Genomic DNA, 21,418 nt, shown 5'->3' with positions numbered 1-21,418 from the left:
CTGAATGCAGTTAATTCACCCATAAGTAATAGTGCTGGTAAACTGATTCAGTTCACCTCTTAGCAGAGGCCTGGCCTGGCGTACTGCAGCTCACCCTCAGAAGAGGTTTCTTCAGTGAAAGCCAGGCAGGAGGGCCTTGTGGATGTAGCCTATTATTGAATGATCCTTATGGACACTTTGAATCCTGTAGATGCCAGTCTGTGGCACAAAACTCCAGCTGTTGCCTCCAGAGTCCACAGTAACAAGACACAGGCCATCTTCTACCTGGCGAGGCTACCACTCTATCTGTTTCTTAACAATGGACACTGCAGGGGAAAGTGGCACATTTAGTTTTGTAGATTCTTTTTTAGCCATCCTCCAAATTGTAGTGGTTTATGATCATTTGCCTCCAGGCTTCATAGAGCCTTCCAGCCATGATGACAAATGCTATTACTCAATGTCTTCTGTGTTACCTCTTTTTATACCTTAGGGAAACAGGACACATAGGGTGGCCTCTCTACAGTTCGATTCAGAGACAGGATTCCATTGCACTTGCAGAGAGCTAAATCCAGAATCCATCCATAAGGAATTACAAGGAGCAGATCTTCTTGAACATTGTTGCTGGAGTAATAAGAAATAATTAGAGATCTGAATAAATGTCTGGTATTCAACTATTTCTGGTACAGATATACTATAGCACCTTTTATTTTTTTAAACAACATTGAAACCAGAACTTTGTCATATGATTCTTGGTGCTATTTCTTTGGTGTATGCATACTATATATATTACACAGATATTTAGGACACCGTATAATACATATATATACTTGCAGAAATAAATTATAATTGTATACATAATGTAGTACAAAAAACACCAACAGTTCAGTATTTATAAAGAAGCACATTTATTTTTGTCAAAATACTGACTTCAGAATCATTGCACAGACATTTCATCGATGCGGACATACAAAAGGTTCAATGAAGTATTCACAGTTTATTGCAACAACCCATAGAATAAAGTAAGAGCTCCAGGACCTATATGAACTATATGAACTTGAAGAGACAGCTGTTTTCCCAGCATCATTTTAAAAGGTTCCCCGTCACCATCTAAGTTAACCAAACACTCCTAAAATTGCCAATTACAGCACCTGCTTCTGTTTTCATGATCACAGGCGGCAATGATTAAGAAAGGAAAAGCCAAATGTTTTAGTATCAGCTCGCACGGAATGATGAAAAGCCTACGTGTTTGAAGACATGGACCCAAGCGCAGCCAGCAATCAACTGGAATGCTTCTGTCTGGATTATTTTACCACTCTGACTCAAGCTAAGTGAAGGAAGCTTTTAGCAAGTGTTGAGGCCCTGTCCCTTCAGTGCTTGAGAGAGTGGACCTGAAGAGCCACCACAAATACATAACATTTTACAGAGCTCAACCGGCTTTTGTGCAAACAAGCTAGGCCCACATTTCCTAATCAATCACTGGCACTAGAGCACAGCATTCAGCTCTGAATCTCAGGAAGGAGAAAAGCTTCTGTGAAGAGAATATCTGCCCTTTGATGTTTCATTGCGACCTGCTGTTTTATGTATGAATCCAGCGCAAATGTCTGAATCAGGAAAGACACATACTTTCAAAGGGGCTTGAACTGAACAGAACTTTAGTTATTAAAGACTAATCAATCGATGGCACAACCAGCTTCCTTGGTCGCTAAATCTCAATGTTGCTAAAATGATTTTACTTCTATTTGTAAATTAATGAATGATAAATGTGAGTTATCATTTGGAATGTTTTTAAGGAAAACAAAATGGAGCAAGCAGTGTCCCAGTTTTCAACCAACACTAAACCAGAACACTGCGTAGCCATTACAACATAAGAGAGAACAGCACACAGATTAAACAGTATGGTGAGGTAAGGAGATGTCCTGCTTTCAGAAAAGTCATCTCAACAGTAGCACAACTTAGAATGTCAAGACATTATATCAAGGTGTTTTTAGAAAGTTTCACATCTGTTACAGAACACTGTTGTCAAACCATACAAGATTAACTTACCTTCCGAAAATTTCAAAGGAATATTGAGTGCATAAGACAGAGGCCCAGAAACTCTCCTCTGTGCGAAAGTGAACTACATTTGACTTGACTCCTTCACTACCCCATGAACATTCAGCATCTTTAAAAAAAAGCATTAATACTCAAGACAAATAATGCACTTTTCAATGTAGAAGAGTCAAGAACACAGGACCCCGACAACACAGCTCCTTTGGGACTGATTTCTGTATCCTGCAACATCTAGTAAACTGCAAAGACCAAAAAATAAAAACTACTATCCGAGGTAGGAATCAGAAAAAATAACATTATCAGGAATTACATTTGTTTAGCATGGAATGGGAAAAGTCACTCAATGTTTTGAGAAAATAAAAATCTTCTAAAGTGGCAGTAAAAAGCTTGGCCAAGATTCAAACACAGTGAAATAGAAGACATCTGAAGAGGTCTTAAATCACTGAAGGCAGATCAAAATAAACAAGATATTTTTTTTTGTTCCAGAACTTTTCACACTCCTCTGAGCCAAACAAAGTCTTATCGGAATTTGTTCTTTTTCTATCTGTTGCACTCAGGGCAGCTCTCTGGCGACCAAAACAAACTAATTTAATTGCAAGCACAAAACAGAGGCGTTTTCCTGCTGTAAATCTGTAATGTTATATTCCAAAGAATGCTGATCAATACCCTTTTAGTCAAGGCCCAAATAAAAGGTAAGCACCTCCATTCCAACATCACGTCAGCTGTAATTTCAGACAACAGATCAATGACTGGTGTCTTCTTTTGACAGCGCTAGAAAGGAAGCTGAAGCGCATCTGAAATGAAAGGTGAGGATTAGAGAACACAAACACAATTAAAAAATAACCCAACAATGCTAAAAGCTTGAAAGAACAACCAAGGCAATGTCTGATACCCTCTCTTTACCAAATGTATCTTACACTATTCAGCTGTGTGTGGAATCTGCACCTTTTAAATCAGAACATTTACTAAATAAAAAGTGGGCAATTCAGCTTTCACCTCTGAAACTGACCGAATGGCTCGGAAAACCCAGTATGCAAGCATGTGGACAAGTGTGTAAAATCTCAAGACATTAGCCTTCAGCAAAGAAGACACAAGAAAAGCCACCTCACTTTGTAAACTGTACTGCACATTTCTTCACATCAAGCCAGTGAGAGCCTATAACTGGCTGAGCACACTAGCTACACAGTTTTAGAAGCAGCCTCAGGCCATCATATCAAGCGGGTTGTTTTCACGTGGCAAGACTGCGCCACCAGTGCCTATTTCATCCTGCCTGAAGACATCTAGAAGCAGGGTGCAAATATACAGCCTGATCACAGCTGAGAAGGGACAGCAAGCCACAGTATTAACACCTAGGATGGGGCTGGTGTGATCACGAGTGATGGAAACTCATTTTAATTGAACAAGGAGAGTGCAATTTCATGTGCAGGCTGAAAGGCATCCCAGAGATAATTTAATACAGACAGCAGTACACAATCTTATGTACAATAGTGCATTTGGCTTGGATTATTCAAGAAGATGTACAGAAAGCACTGTAAGATGCATCACACATGGGTGCTATGTAGCACTCAACTCTCACAAGCTAGTTTGACTGAAAGACAGAGGGGAACTTCAGTTAATGCATTAATACGCCTTCAGAAAGTGACCTTGATTACGCACAGATAAACTGAGTTCAGAAACCCAGCACAGAGCACTGCTGTTTTTCAGCTGTGCTCACTGCTGACCGAGGTGGGGTCAAGTCTACATTTTGAATTCCAATTTCTTTTTTTAGATTACAGAACTGATCAGGATAGGGAATTGCAAAGGAAAACCTGGAACTGATCCCTACTCGAACTGCTAGAGGTGATCAATTCCCACTTCCCAGAAAAAGCCTCAAGAGCTCAGGACATTATCCCAACTATGTCAAAAAGCAGAGCAGCAGACAAAATAATCACATTCAAAAGTGACAGCCAGTGGAAAAGGACAACCAGATGGTGAGAGCACCAGGCAGAAATGCAATAGGACTGACCAGACTATATTTCCGTGCCAAAAAAGAAGGGACTATGGCTTTTTACAGATGAGTTAATATTAGTCTGCCGGCATTTACTATATATACACAAAACAAGAAAAATGAATAATAATGTAAAAAGTCCATCTCAAAATGAGACTTAAAAATGAACACATCTGTTACAGTTTGAAAACCTTGCACACCTTCCAGAAATGGACTGAACTAAGATGATAAAATACCGATGGAACTGCATTTTCCAGTCCTGGCTTGATCACTCACTTGGAGTGAGATCTTGCTACTTGTCTACTGATGGCTGATTAACCATTCAACTGACTATTTAGCTGCCTTTTAGAGCCAGAGATGGAACAGAGCGGAACATCTACAAGTGTAAATTAGTGTATGAGAGGCTATCTAATTAATTGAGAAGCTGGTTCATTAACCTGCAATTCACCCTCCTGCCAGCATCAATAGCAGGCACTGCTTTTGCATTAGTGTAAAAACTTCCTTGCGGTCCTCAAGCCCATCGGCTCAGAGATACACGTCCATGGTCTGCAGGATCATCTGGCGGCAGAGCGGGCAGTTGTGCTGGTAGATGGGCTGGCGCAGGAGGATGTTGGCGCAGTCGCGGCACAGGCACAGGTGCCGGCAGGGCAGCAGCAGGACGGTCTTGATGCAATCCTGGCATATCACGCACTTCTTCCTCTCCTCGTGCTCCTTCAGCATGGTCAGCAGGCTGTCTGGGGGCGGCCCTCTGTACCCCTCAGCTGAAGGGCGCCGCTGCAAGGGTCTGTCCGTGCTGGAGCTGGGGGTGGCGGAGGCGGATTGGGTACTGTTCTCGGGGGGCTCGTCCCCCTGCCCGCCCGCATTTTCTGGGGGTCCAAGGGCGTGCTGAATAAGGGCGGCCGTTCCGCCCGCTGGAGGTCTTTCTTCCTCCATGACCCCTGGCTGCCTGACCTCCCCGGCGCCAGCCCCCACACTTCCTCCCGCTGGTGTGGCTGCCTGCGTAGCCCCTCTTCTGTGCCCGGCCTGGCTGCCCGGCCAGGTGCCTCGCTGCCAGACGTCCGCCTCCACCACAGCCTGCGCCCGCGCCAGGGCGAGCAGGTAGAGGCGCTGCAGGACCCGCTGGAGGCGGTAGAGGGCGGGCACGGTGCTGATGTAGCGGAGGGTGCGGTCCGCCCCGCGCCGGGACAGGTCGGGGTTCAGGTAGAGGGTGGTGGCGGAGACGATGCCCAGGGTGAGCACCAGGCCGTACAGGTTGAGCAGGAAGACGCTGATGAAAATATGGCTGAGGGAGCAGAGGAACTCCAGCGCCACCTGGCAGGGTGTCCACAGAAGGATGGCCGTGCCCACCAGGCTGCTGGAGAGGTAGCTGAAGAGAGTGAGGGCAAGCTCGAGGGCCTTCTGGAAGGGCCCGGACACCACCTCCCACGTGGCGGCCGCCAGAGCGAAGCAGTTCTGCGTGCCGATGAGGAGCATGTTGACGACCGTGTTGACGAAGTAGAGGACGAGGCTGAGGGCGATGCCGCAGCCGTCGCAGAGCTGCCGCAGGACCGACTGCCCCGACAGCAGGCCGCGGTGCAGCAGGTCCCTGGCCCGGAGGAGCACGTGCGAGGAGAGGTGGCCCACCATCTTGAAGCTCTCCAGAACGCCGCAGAGGGCCCGCAGGCAGCCGCCCAGCACGTTGAGGGAGCCCTGCGCCAACCCCACGGCCGCCTCCGCCGCGGACAGCAGGCCGAGCAGAATCAGGTTCCAGCAGTCCAGCAGCGCGTTGGTGATGAGCGCGGGCAGATGGTAGATGAAGGAGAACACAGCCCACAGCAGCCTCATCAAAGAGTTGACGATCCAAAAATTCAAGTCCAACATGAAGCACAGCAAGTCTATGGATCGCCCGATGAAGCAGAACACGAAGTACACCAGACCCATTTCTTGCTTGCTTTCCGGATTAGAGTGGGGTTTGGAATGTTTTACCGATATTCAGTGGCTTCCTTTTATTTTTATCGGGATGACATAACCACACGTGCTATTTTCTCCAAATGCTACATTATGACCGTCGAAGCACTTGTGTCTGTTTTATTCCTGTGTGATTCTTCTAACCACTTTCAACCCATAGAGCTTTTGCACATTTACAGTTCCGATTCTTAATTAGATGTTTAGTCCGCTTACAAAAATACAAGGGAATTAAAATAAGACGGAAATCGTATACATTGCTCCTTCAAAATTCTAGTTTGAGAATTAAAGAACCTTTGGAAACGTAGACTACCGTTGAGGATTTTACTTAACGCTGGTACTCTAAATTAACATCTACGCAAAATAACACTTTGCAACGGCATTTAGTTTGATCTTAGACGGTCAATACTGACTTCCCAATCCAAAGCTTCTGCACTTCATCAATCAGCAAAGCCGCTAAGAGCTGGAACGAGGCAGGAAATATCTTCAGTCTCTTCAGGGACTACGATGGTTTATCTCGAAATGAACTCTTTGCTTTTTGTGGGGGGGGGAATAAACAACGACAGCCACGATCAAACTTTTTATGAAACTACCAAACAAAAGTTAGATTGCCCTGGCCGCGGCCATGTTGTTTTCGGTTTCTATCAGCAGAACGTTGAGCCGATCGACGAGGTGCCAAGGAGATAGCCAGGCTGAAGCAAGCGAGCGCCGATACAACAATCCTCCACGTTATCTATGGTACAAGGTGTGCACGACGCATTTTTAAGTCAACATGCTCTCAAAACAAAAAACATGCTAGACACACTCCAAACAAAACAGATGGCTTAAGTAAGATGTTCATTAATCATTCATCACAGGGTTTCACACAAACATGCATAGCATGCAATAAAAGACATTTCATTGCCAGTAACTACTGCTGCACGCCGTATTGTTGTGCATTTGATAAATAAACTTGGACTTGATAGTCGTATTCATGACCTGTCTTTATACCACACAAGTAGTGTCCCTGTAGATGCAGGGCGATGTATAAAACATTACTCTGCGCAATACTAGTTCAGGTATGTGTGTTGTTCATACGTCTAATGCATATACTAGGTCTTTATAGAAGAAAAGTGTTCCTAAAATTATTCCTTATGCTTGATCACATCCTAATAAGGCTATAATATAATAATCATAAACTCTTAGTACATGTGTGCGAGGCAAGGGTTAATACCACCTGGGCTGTGATTAGTCTGTTCAAATGTAGTTTTGCGGTTTTGTTTTCCAAACCGGGGGGGTGGCTGAGACTGAGCGGCATCTCTATTGGTCCTTTCAGTCGTAAACAGGCGGGGCTACTTCTGAGCAAGAGAATGTCTTAGCCCTGTTCCAATTTTCAAATAATAACATGACGAATACTTGTTCTGTATGGTATTGAACGCTAGGTATAACTAAATATGTTCTGGTTACTGAGCTCGTTAAAAAATAGAGAATGTGCAATCACGAAATTAATAAAACATCAGTAAGAAATAGTAATCATTTGGGACTTGAAGGAATTTAATACACACATTTAAACCGGGATTAAATTAATTCAATTAATTTTACTCGAGTGCACCTTTAATAATTCACAATTGGTAGCGTAGAGAAAATGGTTGATTCGTTTTAAACGAAGTATAGATTTCTTTATCCAAAGGGCTCCGACCCGCTTGTTGGCTGTATTGATAACGTTATATTTCGTTCAGTGTTTCTGTATTTCGTTCTCCGATTTACTGCAGTGCAGCATTCCTAAAGTACTGTTCACGCAGCTCATTCAGCTTCAATACCGTGAATTAACTTCAATGCAGTTTTTTAAACAATAACTTCTCTCATCACAACCCATGACGAATGCTGGACTGGGAACAAAGTTTCCGGTATATCATTCCCAATACTTTCCAGACAATAGCTTACAGTGTAGAGTGAAGTGTAGTGTAAAGCACAGAGAGATGTGATTGAGCAGGCGTTCCCAGTCCTGATCCCGGAGATCCAGAGATTGTTTGGCCACCTCTCAGTTACAAACTGAGCTCTTAATTGACTGAATTAATTAATTTAAATAGAATTCATTTAAACTGGTTAACTGTTTTCAGCCCTTAAACGTGTTGGAGGTTACATTTTAACTATTGCATTTCCTAAATAAAATAATATCACAAACTTCTGAGTAAGAAAAAAAAAAGTGCAAATATTCCAGTCAAGCAGCTAATTAGTTTAGGTAACGTTTTAATGAAGAAATGAAACTTTGCAGGAATGTGGGGACCACCAGGATGAGGAAAACCTGTACAGGACGAGACCCTGTAGCAGAGAGGGAAGCAAACCTAGAGAAAACGGAGCAGAAAGGGCCACTTACACGTCACAATTCTCACAAACTCTCGCTCTCACCCATCGAGACGGCCTGGTGACCATACAGTACTTTCACAAAGTTCACGATTTTACCTTTTGCAATACCATCAAATAATTTGTTTTGTTACCGAGATTTAATAACGAGGCTGTGACCTTAAAACCCAGCTGGATTTCGGTCGTTGAGGACCAGAGTACAGCTCCCCTGACACAACGAGTTCATCACATCAGACACTTTCTCTACAAAAAGAGCTCGCCCGCATACTTGCTTGAAAACCAAGTAATTCCTAGAACATTTCAAAGCCTACATATGCCCATGTTTGGTCTCAGAAAAAAAAAATATTTGCCTTTTCCCCTGCCCTCCGAGAATATCAAGTTATTTTCAAGTTCATCCCGGGCAGTCAGAAAGTTTTTTTTTTCTGTATGTTTTTTTAGACATGATGAGAACCTTTCTTTTGGGGGTAAAAAAGGCACTAAACAGCCTAGTCGCTTGCCAAGATGTGGGCTCTGCCAGTGTGAATCTGGCCGGTCTGCAGATTCTTCCATGATTGTCGATGAGCTGGCTGCCCAGACTGTGAGCGTTTGAGATGTCAGCATCTGCGGTCTCCTGGCCTCTTTACAAGTTCAGAAGTTCTAACCCACTTGCTTGGCTGTATATGATTAATTTTCTCTGTCTTTCAGCATTCCTGTTATTCAGTTCTACATGGTGGAAATCTGATTAACATGTAAAATTTTATATTACAGCTCAGGGGCTAGAAGATTTTTTTCTTCTTGCATAAGGAAAGAATGTAGAGCAGGTGCTGAGCCATAATTAACTTTCACGCTGACATATTGTTTCATTTTTGCGGCTGAGAATGCCTGTTTTTCAGTCCATTGTCAGCTTTGGCTTGATCTTGTGTATATTAAGGGAGGTATATTAATATTCGTTCATTTTACAATTTGACTAAATATGAATATGAGAATATGAGGTATCACTGCCCAGCTCAACTACTCACACACGTACTTCCATCCATCCATTTTCTAAATGCTTTATCCCCTACAGGGTTGCCAGGTTCCCAGCAAGCAATGGGTGCAAAGAAAGATACACACTGGGTGGGTTCCATTGCAGGGCAGACAGACACAAACACACACTCTCAAACATTAGGGCTAATTTTCCCAGAAGCCAATTAACCCTACACGAGGAAACTGGAGCACCCAGAGGAAACCCATATGAACATGGGGAGAACATACTCCGTTTAGATATTGAGGAATTGAGCGCAGGGCCCCAGCACCACGAGATAGCAATGCTAACACCTGCGTCACAATGCCGCCCATACATGCACTAAATACATGTGTTTATTTGGACAAGATACACAATCACAGGTGTTTAACAACAGCACCCTTTCATCCCACACAGCTTGTGCACTTAATTGACAGTGGGAACCTATCCTGCACAAAATCTAATTATAAGATACAGAGGGGAAACAAAACCCAATCAAAGCCTATAATTACAATTAAATATATAACTAATAAGGAAGACAAAAAAATAATTTCATTCTTATGACAAAATGCTTAAATATTTGCACTTGTGAGTTCTGGGAGAACATTGATCAGCACAAATAAAGTTTAGATATACAGTAGCAAAGACGTTACATCAGGAGTGTTAAATGCAAAATGCATGAGTAAGACTTCCCTTATAAGATTCTGTACAACATTAGTCACCACCTTAACACCTTTCAACTACACTTGCTAGTGAAGAGATTACTCTCCAGTTTTGGTCTACACTTCAATATTGGTTGGATCTTAGAAGTTTTGACCAAAAGATCACACAAAAGTGAGGGTAAATGGTCTTATATTAAAGTCGCTTTGCTCTTCCACTTGGCCTCCTCAGGGGAGTGTGCATCCCCATCCTATACATTCTGTATATGAACCCTTTTGAGGAGAAACAACCCATTACGTTTGCTGATTACTCTGTCATTGTCAGTCTCCTATAAGACACTGATGGCGGAACAACTCCTTCCTTCCACTTAATGTGTCAAAAACCAAAGACAAGATAATTGATTATAGAAAGTAATGACTAGCTGCAAAACCCAGTCATTGAAGAGCAAGAAATTGAAACTACAGTTACAAATATCTTGGCACTATTGATGATTACAAACTAACCTTTGAGTAAATATACAGATGCCAAATATAAGAAGAGCCAACAGCGATTGTTCTTCCTCAGAAAACTCTGTTTTAATGTGTGTACTACAACATTAACTTTATTCTATAGAACTTCCATTAAAACTGTCCTAACATTCACTTCAGTAGCCTTGTATGGTAAGCTTAATGCATGCAATAAAACAGACTGAGCAGGGTTCTGAAGGTAGCAAGGTATTGGTGCACAACAGCTACAGCTTTCAGATATCTATGTCAAACTAATAGTGGTGAAGGCCAATATAATCATTGACTGTCATGACCACGCCTTACACAGTGAATTTGAACTCCTTTCATCTGGGCTTACTTAAGACTAACTTAGACTACCCAGATGCCACAGAATTAAGTTATCTTTTATCCCCACAGCTATTAACCTGTAAAAAATATACTGCTGCTCTGGAATCCATCCAGCAAAGATGGATCCCTTTAGTCTTGGCCAGAGTAGTCGGAGTATGGAATGCTCTTCCAGCCACATTATTGAGGCTTCAAAAATATCATATAACTTATCGACTAACAATTAAAAGAGCTAGTTGTGGAACGGCCATGGCCTTTTGGGGAATCCTGATCCAAGTTTGAACGCACAAATCATTGATCATGGATCCCAGCCTGTGCCCAGGCGAGTACCCTAACTGTATGAGATCCACACTTCTTGTATTGCTCTGGTCCAATCCCATATGGAGTCTTTTGTGAGCTTATAACCTGGGAGATGCTCTGAGGGAAAGTGGAAGTGAATTGCAGTCCATATTTAGAGGAGTGATGAAGAAAAAAAATATCTTTGACCTTTCAGTGCCAAGTTAGAGGATTCTCGCAAGTGATGATAGAACAAACATAGCTGTTGGATGCCTGGGAAGAGGATTACTGACAGAAGGAGGAAAAAGATCATATTGCATGTGATTGTATAATACAAGAGCTACACATATTCAAAGACACATTAGAGATATTACAATGCTCTGTCCAATAAGAGGCATGTACAAAGTTAAATAACTAGCACTAATGCTTCTTGAGTTATAAAGGACCAAATAGGATGGAAGTTCCAGAGGAGCTCATCATGACTGAGGTGAACCTACTCCCTTTCTCAGTCTACCTCTGATTGAATCCTGCCTCATGTTTACACCAGAGTTTTGGAACCCCGTTGAACTTAATAATTCTGGAATTGTAATTGCCTCCAGGTGGTACAGGACTCCTGTTGAATTACTTACCACCGAATGACAGGTGGCCGGCCACTGTGTAAATACTAGCTCATCCACAGCAGCGAGCTCAACACTGTGGTCTCAATGCCAGAGTAAAGCTTTATTACGACATCGGCAGCAGAGAGCAAAATACACACTGCTAACGAATGCTACTAAATTAATTTCGACAATGAATGAACAAATCTATGCAACTGGGAATTTCACCTATTCTGTAAAGCACTGTTTTATTCATTTTGAAGCCCGGGCTGGATCTGACAACTGTCACTGCTGCGCAAGTCTACCTCCTTCTGTTTTCACATTTACAGCCGATAAGCTCTCCCAAGTACCCTGTCTGAAGTCCAACCTCCCTCTCCAGAATCGGGGGAAACCTGATATCAAGAACTTCTGTTAGTTATGCACAGGGTCTTTTCTAATACTGACTGCCTTGATTACATTGAAAATTGTTCAACAGTGGAATGAAACAGTTTATGGTTAATATATAATATTTTATTTCAGTGGCTCGCTTTACATATGCAGAGTATCCAGTGCTGTTATTTAAGATTGTTCATTTGTCAAAAGTAAGATGAATATTACTAGTAAAATAAATAAGTGTGCTGGGTGTTCTGCTAGCGAATCAAAGACTGGCTTGCTGATCCTAATCTCTAAACACAAAGGCAAACACAGACGTTTTCCCTCAGTTCCAAGCAGCTCAAGAGTTGGATTTAATTTCCCTCCTTCTGTCTCAAGGGAGACAGAGTTCACTTCACAGAAATGAAATGGTTTATTACTTCATAATTTGTCTGGTTTTCTTTTCTTATAGCTTTATTATTCTTTGTATCCTTATTTGAGTACTTCTGGCATTCCTTAAAGAGTTGAAATTGGCAGGCACGAAGGCATGAGAGAAACTATAAATGGTCAACCTGATTTACCTATCACTGTGCACTAACACTAATGGTATTTGGGAAATGATAAACTTTTTTTCCACAGCACGGCCATTTGATCGAGATCCAAAATAACCTTCTGCTGTGTGGAAAAGCAGCCTGTGAGGTTCCAAAATAGCTCAATTGCATTTGTTGCCAATGATCAAACATTTGCTTCCGACTCAGATTAGACACGATAGAATGTTTTAACAAATAAATGCACAATGTGAAGCATGCCTTCAATCTTATCTTGGTGAGTCAGAGCCAACAGGCTTTGAGACTTATTTTCCTTTTTTGGTGTTATTTAAACTACCCCAACTGTCCCAAAAATTACGAACCCTCTGTTAAATAAACCAGCGTAGCTAGTTTGAGGCCCAAGAGACAGACTTCCATCACTTTCCACATAATCCAATGGAAACGTGAAACCTGCCAAAAGTGAATTCGATCCTATACAGCCGCAAGTAAGGGTTAAGTGAACGGGGTTGAGCTTTAAATATAAAGGCATTGTGGACTACATACCGTACCCTGTGCAAACTTCTTGTTCTTTCCTTCTTGTAATTTCCAAGCCAATTCCATTTAAATTTCAGAATGTAATTTAAAAAGACCATAAAAATTCTTCCTCTTTATATACTACCCTGCCTGACAAATACCCAATTTTTTTTAAAAAATGGGCTTGTTAAAACTGAAGTTTCTCCATACTGTTTTTAACAATTCCAGTTGCTGTCGCCAGTGCTGAAAGCTTGTTTAGCAAAACTGAAGTTGATCAAAACTTATCCAAGGTCCACCCTGTCACAGGAAAGACTGTCAGCTCTGGCTTTGCTGTCTATAGAGAACTGCACCGCAAGGCAGGTGGATATCAGTGATATCATCGCTAAGTTTGCGGTGACGAGTCAAGTTGTAAGGTAGGCCCATGTTTTTCACTTTTAAATAACTAGTTACCAGGTATTAAGTTCAATATGTTACCCCCATTTTAATTCTGCTCTCTTGCTCTGTGTGCACTGGCTTAGTGAGAAGGAAGCCGGGGAAGGAGGCTTTTGTATTTACTTGCACCCGGGCCCAAGTATGGGTTGCGCCAGCCCTGTAAATAAGACACTCTTGTTCTAAAAAGGTCAGCTTTGCAATGGAGAAACATGAACATGGGAAATGATTTATCACTGCAACAATTTTTTTTTCTGACACTGAGGTCATGCCATTGAAATAACCCTTCTTCTCATTGGGACCAGGGTACACTCATCATGAATCGATAAATCCATCGTCAAATATGCATGGAATCAAGGGTGGGTGGTCTTCTTTTCAGGCCGTTTTGCCTGGGGGTGTCTATAAATTTGATTGGCAGGAACACACCCAAGCAACTCTTACACTCCCAACCATCTCTCACGACTGAAAGCATTCTCAATCAACTGTGTCTGAGAGACACGAGAGCCTAGATTGTTAACCAACGTATCGTCCATAACACAACATGCAAACAGCAGACCACAGCTCCAGCCAGCCAGACTGCGGTGATACATTTCCGCCAGAGACCTGCTCCCTGACAATGAAATCTCAGTGAGATGTGGTATACAGTACGTAATCCCAAAAACCAATTAGCAACACGACATGGGTTTCTTCACGGTCGGGCCCACACAGTGTGGCGCCAGTCCAAGGTCCCACACCCTACAGCATGGCATTCCAATCCAGACAGGACATCTGCGGATGCTTTCCCTGGTATTCAAGAACCTCACCCACTGGAGCCTCTCACATTCACTTCATGGCACTTTATGGGGGTCACACACGTCACAGCAGGCTAGAATACTACATCTGGACTGCCTCGCCCACTGTAACCAATAATAAGTGGCACGCTCCCTAATTATTACCATCGGTACGATTTAAAAATGCATTCAGATGCCTGCAAAAAAAAACAGTCTAAGATTTCCCATAGCCAGCAGTGGACTTACAAGGAATGCTTGTGAAACTTTCTAAGACAGGAAATGTTTCTTTTCCACGGTGGATTCTAAGGCTTGTGCAAACGCTCCAATTGTCCCTTCCTTTCCATTTCTGGCGTTTTTGCCAGTTTGTGCGCGAGAAAGTGCGGAGACGACCAGGAGGCTTTTACACCTTGAGAAAGAAAAACCCCCATGTTAACCGAAACCATGGGAATCCAATCTCCCAGTGAGTCCTTTCTTTTTTTTTTGTGCTCCTTTGTTATTTTCTGGAATCACGGTCTCTGACAGCTGCATTTTCTCGCTCGTTATTTTCTGGTTGCCTGCAGCTGCTCCCCTTCATTCTCGGAGAGAGAGAGAGAGAGAGAGAGAGAGCAGCCCAGTCACAGAGGTGCTTCAGCCGTACAGCCAGTGACAGTGACAACAGCCTGGGCTGCAGAGTTCAAGCGTGAAATTGAACTGCAGCCCCCGTGGAGCAAGATCCTTGCTCTCACAAGAAAAACTGTATACATTGCCAGTCCCACCCCTCCCCCCATATCCCCTTAACCTTAAGTACCCTTTTCAACAGTCCATCTAAGAACAAGTCTGCTCATTAACTTTATTCTAATAATATACTGCGATGTTATTTGGTGCCACAATGTGACTGGGGAATGATTCATTTTCACAGCAGATCTGAATTATCTGTATCCAGCAACTAGGGAAGGACTATGGACAGGAGCTGCAGTTCATGCTTATAAATCACTCTGAGCAACCACTATCACCCCGAGTAAGACTAACTCTATTTTGTTCTGAGTCCTGGACATTGTTAATACCTAAATATTTCCCCTGACCTCACTGTTTGCTTTGGCCACTGTCAATGGCTCAGAAATGGAGATTGGAGCTCAGGAGGATTAAGCAGAGCATTAAAGCATCTAGTGCACAAATATCAGATGCTCATTTCCTAATTTAATGACTAAATTTCTCAACAGGTCAGCAAAATACTCACACGGTCAGTACTAAATGTCACCAGAGTGTTCCTAAATTACTCTGACAATGTTTTGTTTGATTCAGCATTCCCAGCCACCTAATACAGAGCAGTGAAAACTGCAACAGCAAACCGAAGAAGACTGAGCAGACCTAGCATTCGTAACAGTAATGACCGTGATGCTTGTCTCTCAGACCTGGATGCAGTATTGCTTATTCCAAGGACACCTGGTACATTCTCAGAGTCCGTAACCAAACACTCTTTTGAGATGACAGGATCTTTTACCACCACCACCACATCTAAAACGGGACAATAAATATTGTTTAGAATATAAAATAATCATATGCCTGGGGAGAAACAGACCCATTGCCACTGGTAGAAAATGCAACGTTTTTGGGATGTATTTGCCATGGCTAGGGTTTGGTGTTGGAGAGGGTAGCCTTTGTAAGGAGTTTCCACTGAATCTTCAGAGATGTTTCCCAAGACTTCCTTCTAAGGTGCTCCCGCACAACACCGTGGACAGAGGCGTTCTGTCGCAACAGAGGCTGTGCAATTTGCTCCGCACCAGCCCTGGTCCTGGAAATACTGTACCTGTCTTCTGGTTTTCATTCCAAACGGGCACTTAATCACTGCGGCTAATTGAGCTCAGTAATTGATTTTTTTTTATTTGATGAGACCTTCTGATTATGTACTCAGTCTTTTGTTTCAAAAATATTCCACTATTGGGTTGTTGTTGCAAAGAAACTGAGCAAACAGAACTCCAGCCTTTCTCACCACAGCTTATTGAGAGTGTTTTCTGTCCTATTTCTGTCTATACAACTTCTAGTAGGTGAGCAATTATTGATCAGCACATACAGTTGATCACAACACTATCAAACACTCTGAATTATTTGCACATCTGAGCGAGGGAAACATGAACAACAGAAAACAGCTTGTTTTTATGTTTCATGTACATGGGCCAGACATGGCCGTCAAACAGGCCTGGTGGATCTGGCACTAGGTAGTTCCTTGTAAAAAACAGTTCAGAGAACAGTTCAGGATTGACATTCACTCCAAACACCACAAAGCTTCTTGATGGCTGAAAATAAAGGCCTTAATAGGCAACTAGAGATCAATTAACTTGACTGAGTAAGAGTTCAGTTCGACTAAAAACCAGAAGACAGGGTCTTGCAGGACCAGGGCTGAGAAGAGTAGAGAAAGCACTCAGCCAGTGTGGTACAGGACCAGCATCCCTCTATCTGCTCCTCTGGGTGCCCAGCAGAGTCCCACATGGGTTCTGATGACGTGCAACAGAGACAGGCCGAGACGATACAGGACTGCTAATGTGAAAAAGCAGAATCTTTTCGGAATCTCTTTCTGGGATCAACGTGAAAATCCTGCTGGTGCCAATGACTGCTGATGATTACCTTAAAATAAAGCTGCGCGGCCATGAAAATACACTATAGATGCAAAACCTTTCTCATCGTAACTTATGGCTCTTCCATTTAATAATGTTCACGTACAAGATTGTATGGAGATCTTGGAGTGGTGCATTTCCTTCTACTTGCAGAGCAAAGCAGAAGCCATGTGGAGCCATGAAGTTCCATGAAAAATTGTGATGAAAAGCAGATGTGGAAAACCTAAATACAGTATGTAAAACTGCTTTCACAGCTCTCTCAGGCTTTCACACAGACACAAACTCCTGCATTGTTGGACTTCTCATTGACTCTTGTTCTATTAATTTCATTTCTAGGTATTATGCCAAGTTCCCCTGAAATACCTCCCTCCTCCAAAAAGGCATGTAGATTTAAAAGTAGATGGCACTTTGGTTTATGAAGTCTCCTTTTTTCAAGGACATTATCTGGCTTTTCAGATTGTAACCCAGTGCTGTAAGTAATTCATGAAAGTACTTCAAGTGAGTGACTTTCTAATAATGGATAGATGGAAACAATACACAAAGCACAGTGAAACCTTCTTAAACTTCTGGATCTTACAGAAAGCAAACATCCTAATTAATCCTAAATGACTTTATTTTCATTAGAATTTACACAACCAGACATGGGAGCTGTCATAAGACGCAAGTAATATGGTTTATCCTGACCTACAAGGCTCTGCTTGACTTGGCACTATAGTACCTGTCTGAACTATTATCGCCCTACTCCCCACCTCGCAACCTTCGCTCTTCTAACTCTGGGCTCCTAACTGTCCCCCAAGCCCGTCTACACTCAGGGCCTTCTCCTGTTATGCCCCCAAGCTCTGGAACTCTCTCCCCAAGGATTTCAGAGACTCTCCTTCTCTAAACTCCTTCAAATTCAGACTCAAAACCCTCTTCTTTAGAAGAGCCTTTACTTAACTGGTTCCATTCTTCACCCCTCTGTTCCTACTATACTTAGTACCACCATCCACGGTCTCCTCTGTGAGTTGTAATTGTGTTTTTATCTTGTGCATACTTTTTATTTATTGTTGTTGTCATTCTGTAAAGCGCTCTGAGAAGCCACCTTTAAAGGTGCTATATAAAATAAAGTTTATTAATATTTATTATTATTATTGTCAAAGTCCACCTGTGCGAAACATTCACCCAGATCAGTGAAGGCTTTGCTACCATTTATGGATCGGCCTGTGAAGCTAGTCTTTCTTGTAATTTGAGTCCAAGGCGTGTGACACTGCTGACATTTTCTATGGGTTTTTTTTTATCCAAATCTAAAGATCTTGATCTAAATTGCAAGACAGCAGTTTGGTCTTCAAGTTCTATTCCGTCTCCCTCCTTCTGGGACTGATATCCTTCCTAGAGGTCTACCAGCAAACCTGGGAGAGACTCAGAACATGCTTGATTCGCAGGAACAGAGAGAAAGGGGCAATTGGTAGTCAAATAGTTTCTATGGGAAAACGCGAGCTCAAATAGTTGAAATCACAAGAGCATAGCCTCTGGTCACAGCATATCCTGCACCCTCGCATACCTCATCAGCCTACAGAATCTGCAGCACTGAGCACAGTTACACATTTGCAAGCCTCTTAATTCCATAGAAAGCAATTCTTAAAATTTGTTTGAGGCTGCTGTCTCATTGCTCCCAGGGGGTGTCATTCTTCATCTGTGAAATTCCCATTCTCGAAAAACAGCTGTACTGTAACTGGTCTCCATCCTCCCTCCTTTCCCCTTCCCTCCCTCGGTAAAAATCTGCTAACTGGCCACCCCCCATGCCCTCCCTCCCTCCCCCTTAGGAAGGCACTGCTGGTCTCACTGCTACCTGAAGGAACCATCAATCATCGGGCCAGAGCTGCCTTTTAACCGAGGCTCAAGCGAGGAAGCCACCCACTGCCATCTGCACAAACACTCGAATCCACAGGGGCGTCATGGTTATGTGCTGTATTTATTTACGTACACGCAGGGGCAGAAAATAGACCAGGTTGCCCCACTGGTTTCCCTCTTATTCGTATTTATTTAAAGTTAATTGCTATTAAACCACTAAAGTGTGGTCCTTAGTTACTATCTGCCAGCTGTATAACCTCTACAAGCTCTATTGGCCTATCTGCCAACTCTATTACCACTACAAGCGGAACTACAGGCACTTAAGGCCTGCCTGCCAGGGAGATGAATTCCAGCCATATTAAACAGCCTGGAGGCAGGCTTTTTACCAGGAATAGTGTTCTCATAAAATACACAGAACTATGAGCAGCAAGCGTGAATTTTACAGGACTATCATAAGCTTGCACAGAAGCTGCAAAACTTTAAACTACTCTGCCATAAAGTTTGGTATTTTTTATTTGGAGGCTTTAAAGTACACATTGGTAACGTGAGGGTGGAGAAAATAAAACCAGACTGTTTCCCCACCAACGGAGATTAAGTCGAGTCATATTTTGTCATTTGATTAGATCACTGTCCTATCCACCACCTGGGTTCCCCCCGTCTTGACTCTGTCATCTGGGTTCAGAGACTATTGTGTCTCTGATATCTGCCCCCCCCCGCCAACTAAACAGACGTTAATGTGCCTGAAGTATTCCCGATGATTAATTAGCTAATTATGGAGCGGCCGGGAATCGCCATGGAAACAGCTGCTCGCAGAGCTCGGCGGACTTGTCACCTCGGCACAATCCCTGTCATTGTGACAGCGTGGTGCGGGAATGGACACCCAACCCCCAGCCCCCCCCCCCCCACCGCCAGTCATACTCCGCTGAGGACAATGGTCCTCACTCATGCGGGCAGACGACCCACACACACCAGGCTCTTAGGACGGGCCTGAAATGGCTGACTTCCTGTGTTAGCCATGTTGAACCCGTGCTGGTTGGAAGTGACAGTTCTGCTACATGTGGAGACCAGGACACCCCACTGCCCAGCCCAGGTGTCACCACGGGGGTTAGCCCAGGTTGAAAACACTTCATCTTCTTTGAGAAACAGGAGTCTTGGACGGACTCCTACATTTGTGCGCTTGAAATAATCGCCACTGTCGTCAACAGTAAAAGGTCAGTGTTTGTTTGACAATAGTTTGGGCCATATTTTCCCCTTTTTCCCTCTCCTGTTTATTATTAAATAGAAGTTTTTCAACCAAACAGCACTGATCGTCTTGTATACTGGTGCTTGCTTCCAGTATATGATTTACACAAAAAAGATCATTTGTGAAATAATAACACAACAGCAGGAAACTGTGCTAAGGGGGGTTTTCACCTACAGGGGATGACAGATACTGTCTAGCTGCTGTCTGCCGCTGAGCTCTCCACCACGCACTCAGCTGCAATCAGCTCACAGGTGAAGCCGCTAACTGCTCTCGAAGTCTGTGACTGCAGGTGGGTACCCTGGCCTGGGAAATCTCGAGCTCAGCGTTCCAGGCGCACTGTGTTTGTTCACGTGCAAAGCTGGCGATGCGTTTTACCACAGTGGAATTAGGGCTACCACAGCTTTAAAAAGAAACAGAAGACAACCAACAGGAGGCAGAGTTCTCTGGCCATCAATACTATGCAAATCGTAAAATTGGATTTGGTACAGTAGGCGAAGTTGGTTTTGTACAGCACATGTCAACAGTGAAATAAATACTACAGGTTTGTGGTATACCAAAATTTAGTCTTTTGTAATTCCTATTAATTATATTTCTTTGGCTGTGACAGCCGACAGTAGAACGCATTGAACACGCTGTCAGAACTGGGGCCTGTTCCAGCCTCACTTGTTGTAGAGGCCTGTTTGCAATTCTTTCAACATGGCATTTGTGTCTGTGTAAATAATCTCGCTCTAAAAATAAAGACCGGCTTTGCTCTCTGGGGCTTTCTGGGGCTCTGCAATCCCTGGGAACAGAGAGGCTCCGAGAAAAGTGAGGGGAAAGAAGAGCAAGTGGGGAGGACAAGAGTTTTTTTTCCACAGCCACCAACTCACTGATTCCCAGACATACTGCACCATTGACATCTCTCCTCGTCCTGAAGGAATGCACGCTTACAGGTGAACGCTAGCATCACGAGGCTGTTTGTTCTGTCTGTTAAAGGTGCTGTACGTTTTAAAATGAAAAACAATCTCTCTTAACTAGGAAATAATGCAAACGTTGAAAGAACCAGTATAGTGAGGCGGACTGTGTTTATTTGTGTTAATAATGTGTTTGATGCTGTTGTGGTGAATGTGATGGTGAAGGATGAAACACCATTGTTACCTCATGATCCAAGATCTATGAAGGAATTTAGAGGCAGGACTCCCCAAAAACCAGCCATCGTCAGTCTGTGCGCAGTATTCATTTCCTGAAAAGAATAACATGACAATTAATTACAAAATCAGGGACAGCTGCATGAAGTGTTTGCTGTTCACACGTTACACGACTAATTTATACGTGGGTGCTGCGGAATTCTTTTCCTTGTATTGGTTTTTATAACTTTGCTACTGAAGTTTTCCAGCTGCGGTTGTGCGGAGATGCTGGCAGAGGCTGGCTACTGGTATCGAGGTTCCCTGGTGTTACAGTGCAGTGTGGCAGGGCTTGGGCTTGAAGACCAACCCTGCTCCTCACTGTGTGAAGTAA

General features: G+C 43.2%; 1 protein-coding gene across 1 annotated transcript; it reads right to left on the bottom strand.

Annotated features, from left to right (window-relative positions):
- Nucleotides 1–865: 865 nt before the first annotated feature.
- Nucleotides 866–6,596, bottom strand: rnf26 (ring finger protein 26). The gene has a single exon (XM_088940160.1). It carries the CDS (start codon nucleotides 5,933–5,935, stop codon nucleotides 4,541–4,543), a length of 1,395 nt encoding a protein of 464 aa, XP_088796286.1. The 5' UTR covers nucleotides 5,936–6,596; the 3' UTR covers nucleotides 866–4,540.
- Nucleotides 6,597–21,418: the final 14,822 nt, after the last annotated feature.

Source organism: Atractosteus spatula, chromosome 22 (genome assembly GCF_055471065.1).
Source record: "Atractosteus spatula isolate fAtrSpa1 chromosome 22, fAtrSpa1.hap1, whole genome shotgun sequence".
Classification (NCBI taxonomy): domain Eukaryota; kingdom Metazoa; phylum Chordata; class Actinopteri; order Semionotiformes; family Lepisosteidae; genus Atractosteus; species Atractosteus spatula.
Note: the sequence above shows the minus strand (reverse complement) of the source record. Positions and strands in the feature narration are given on the sequence as shown.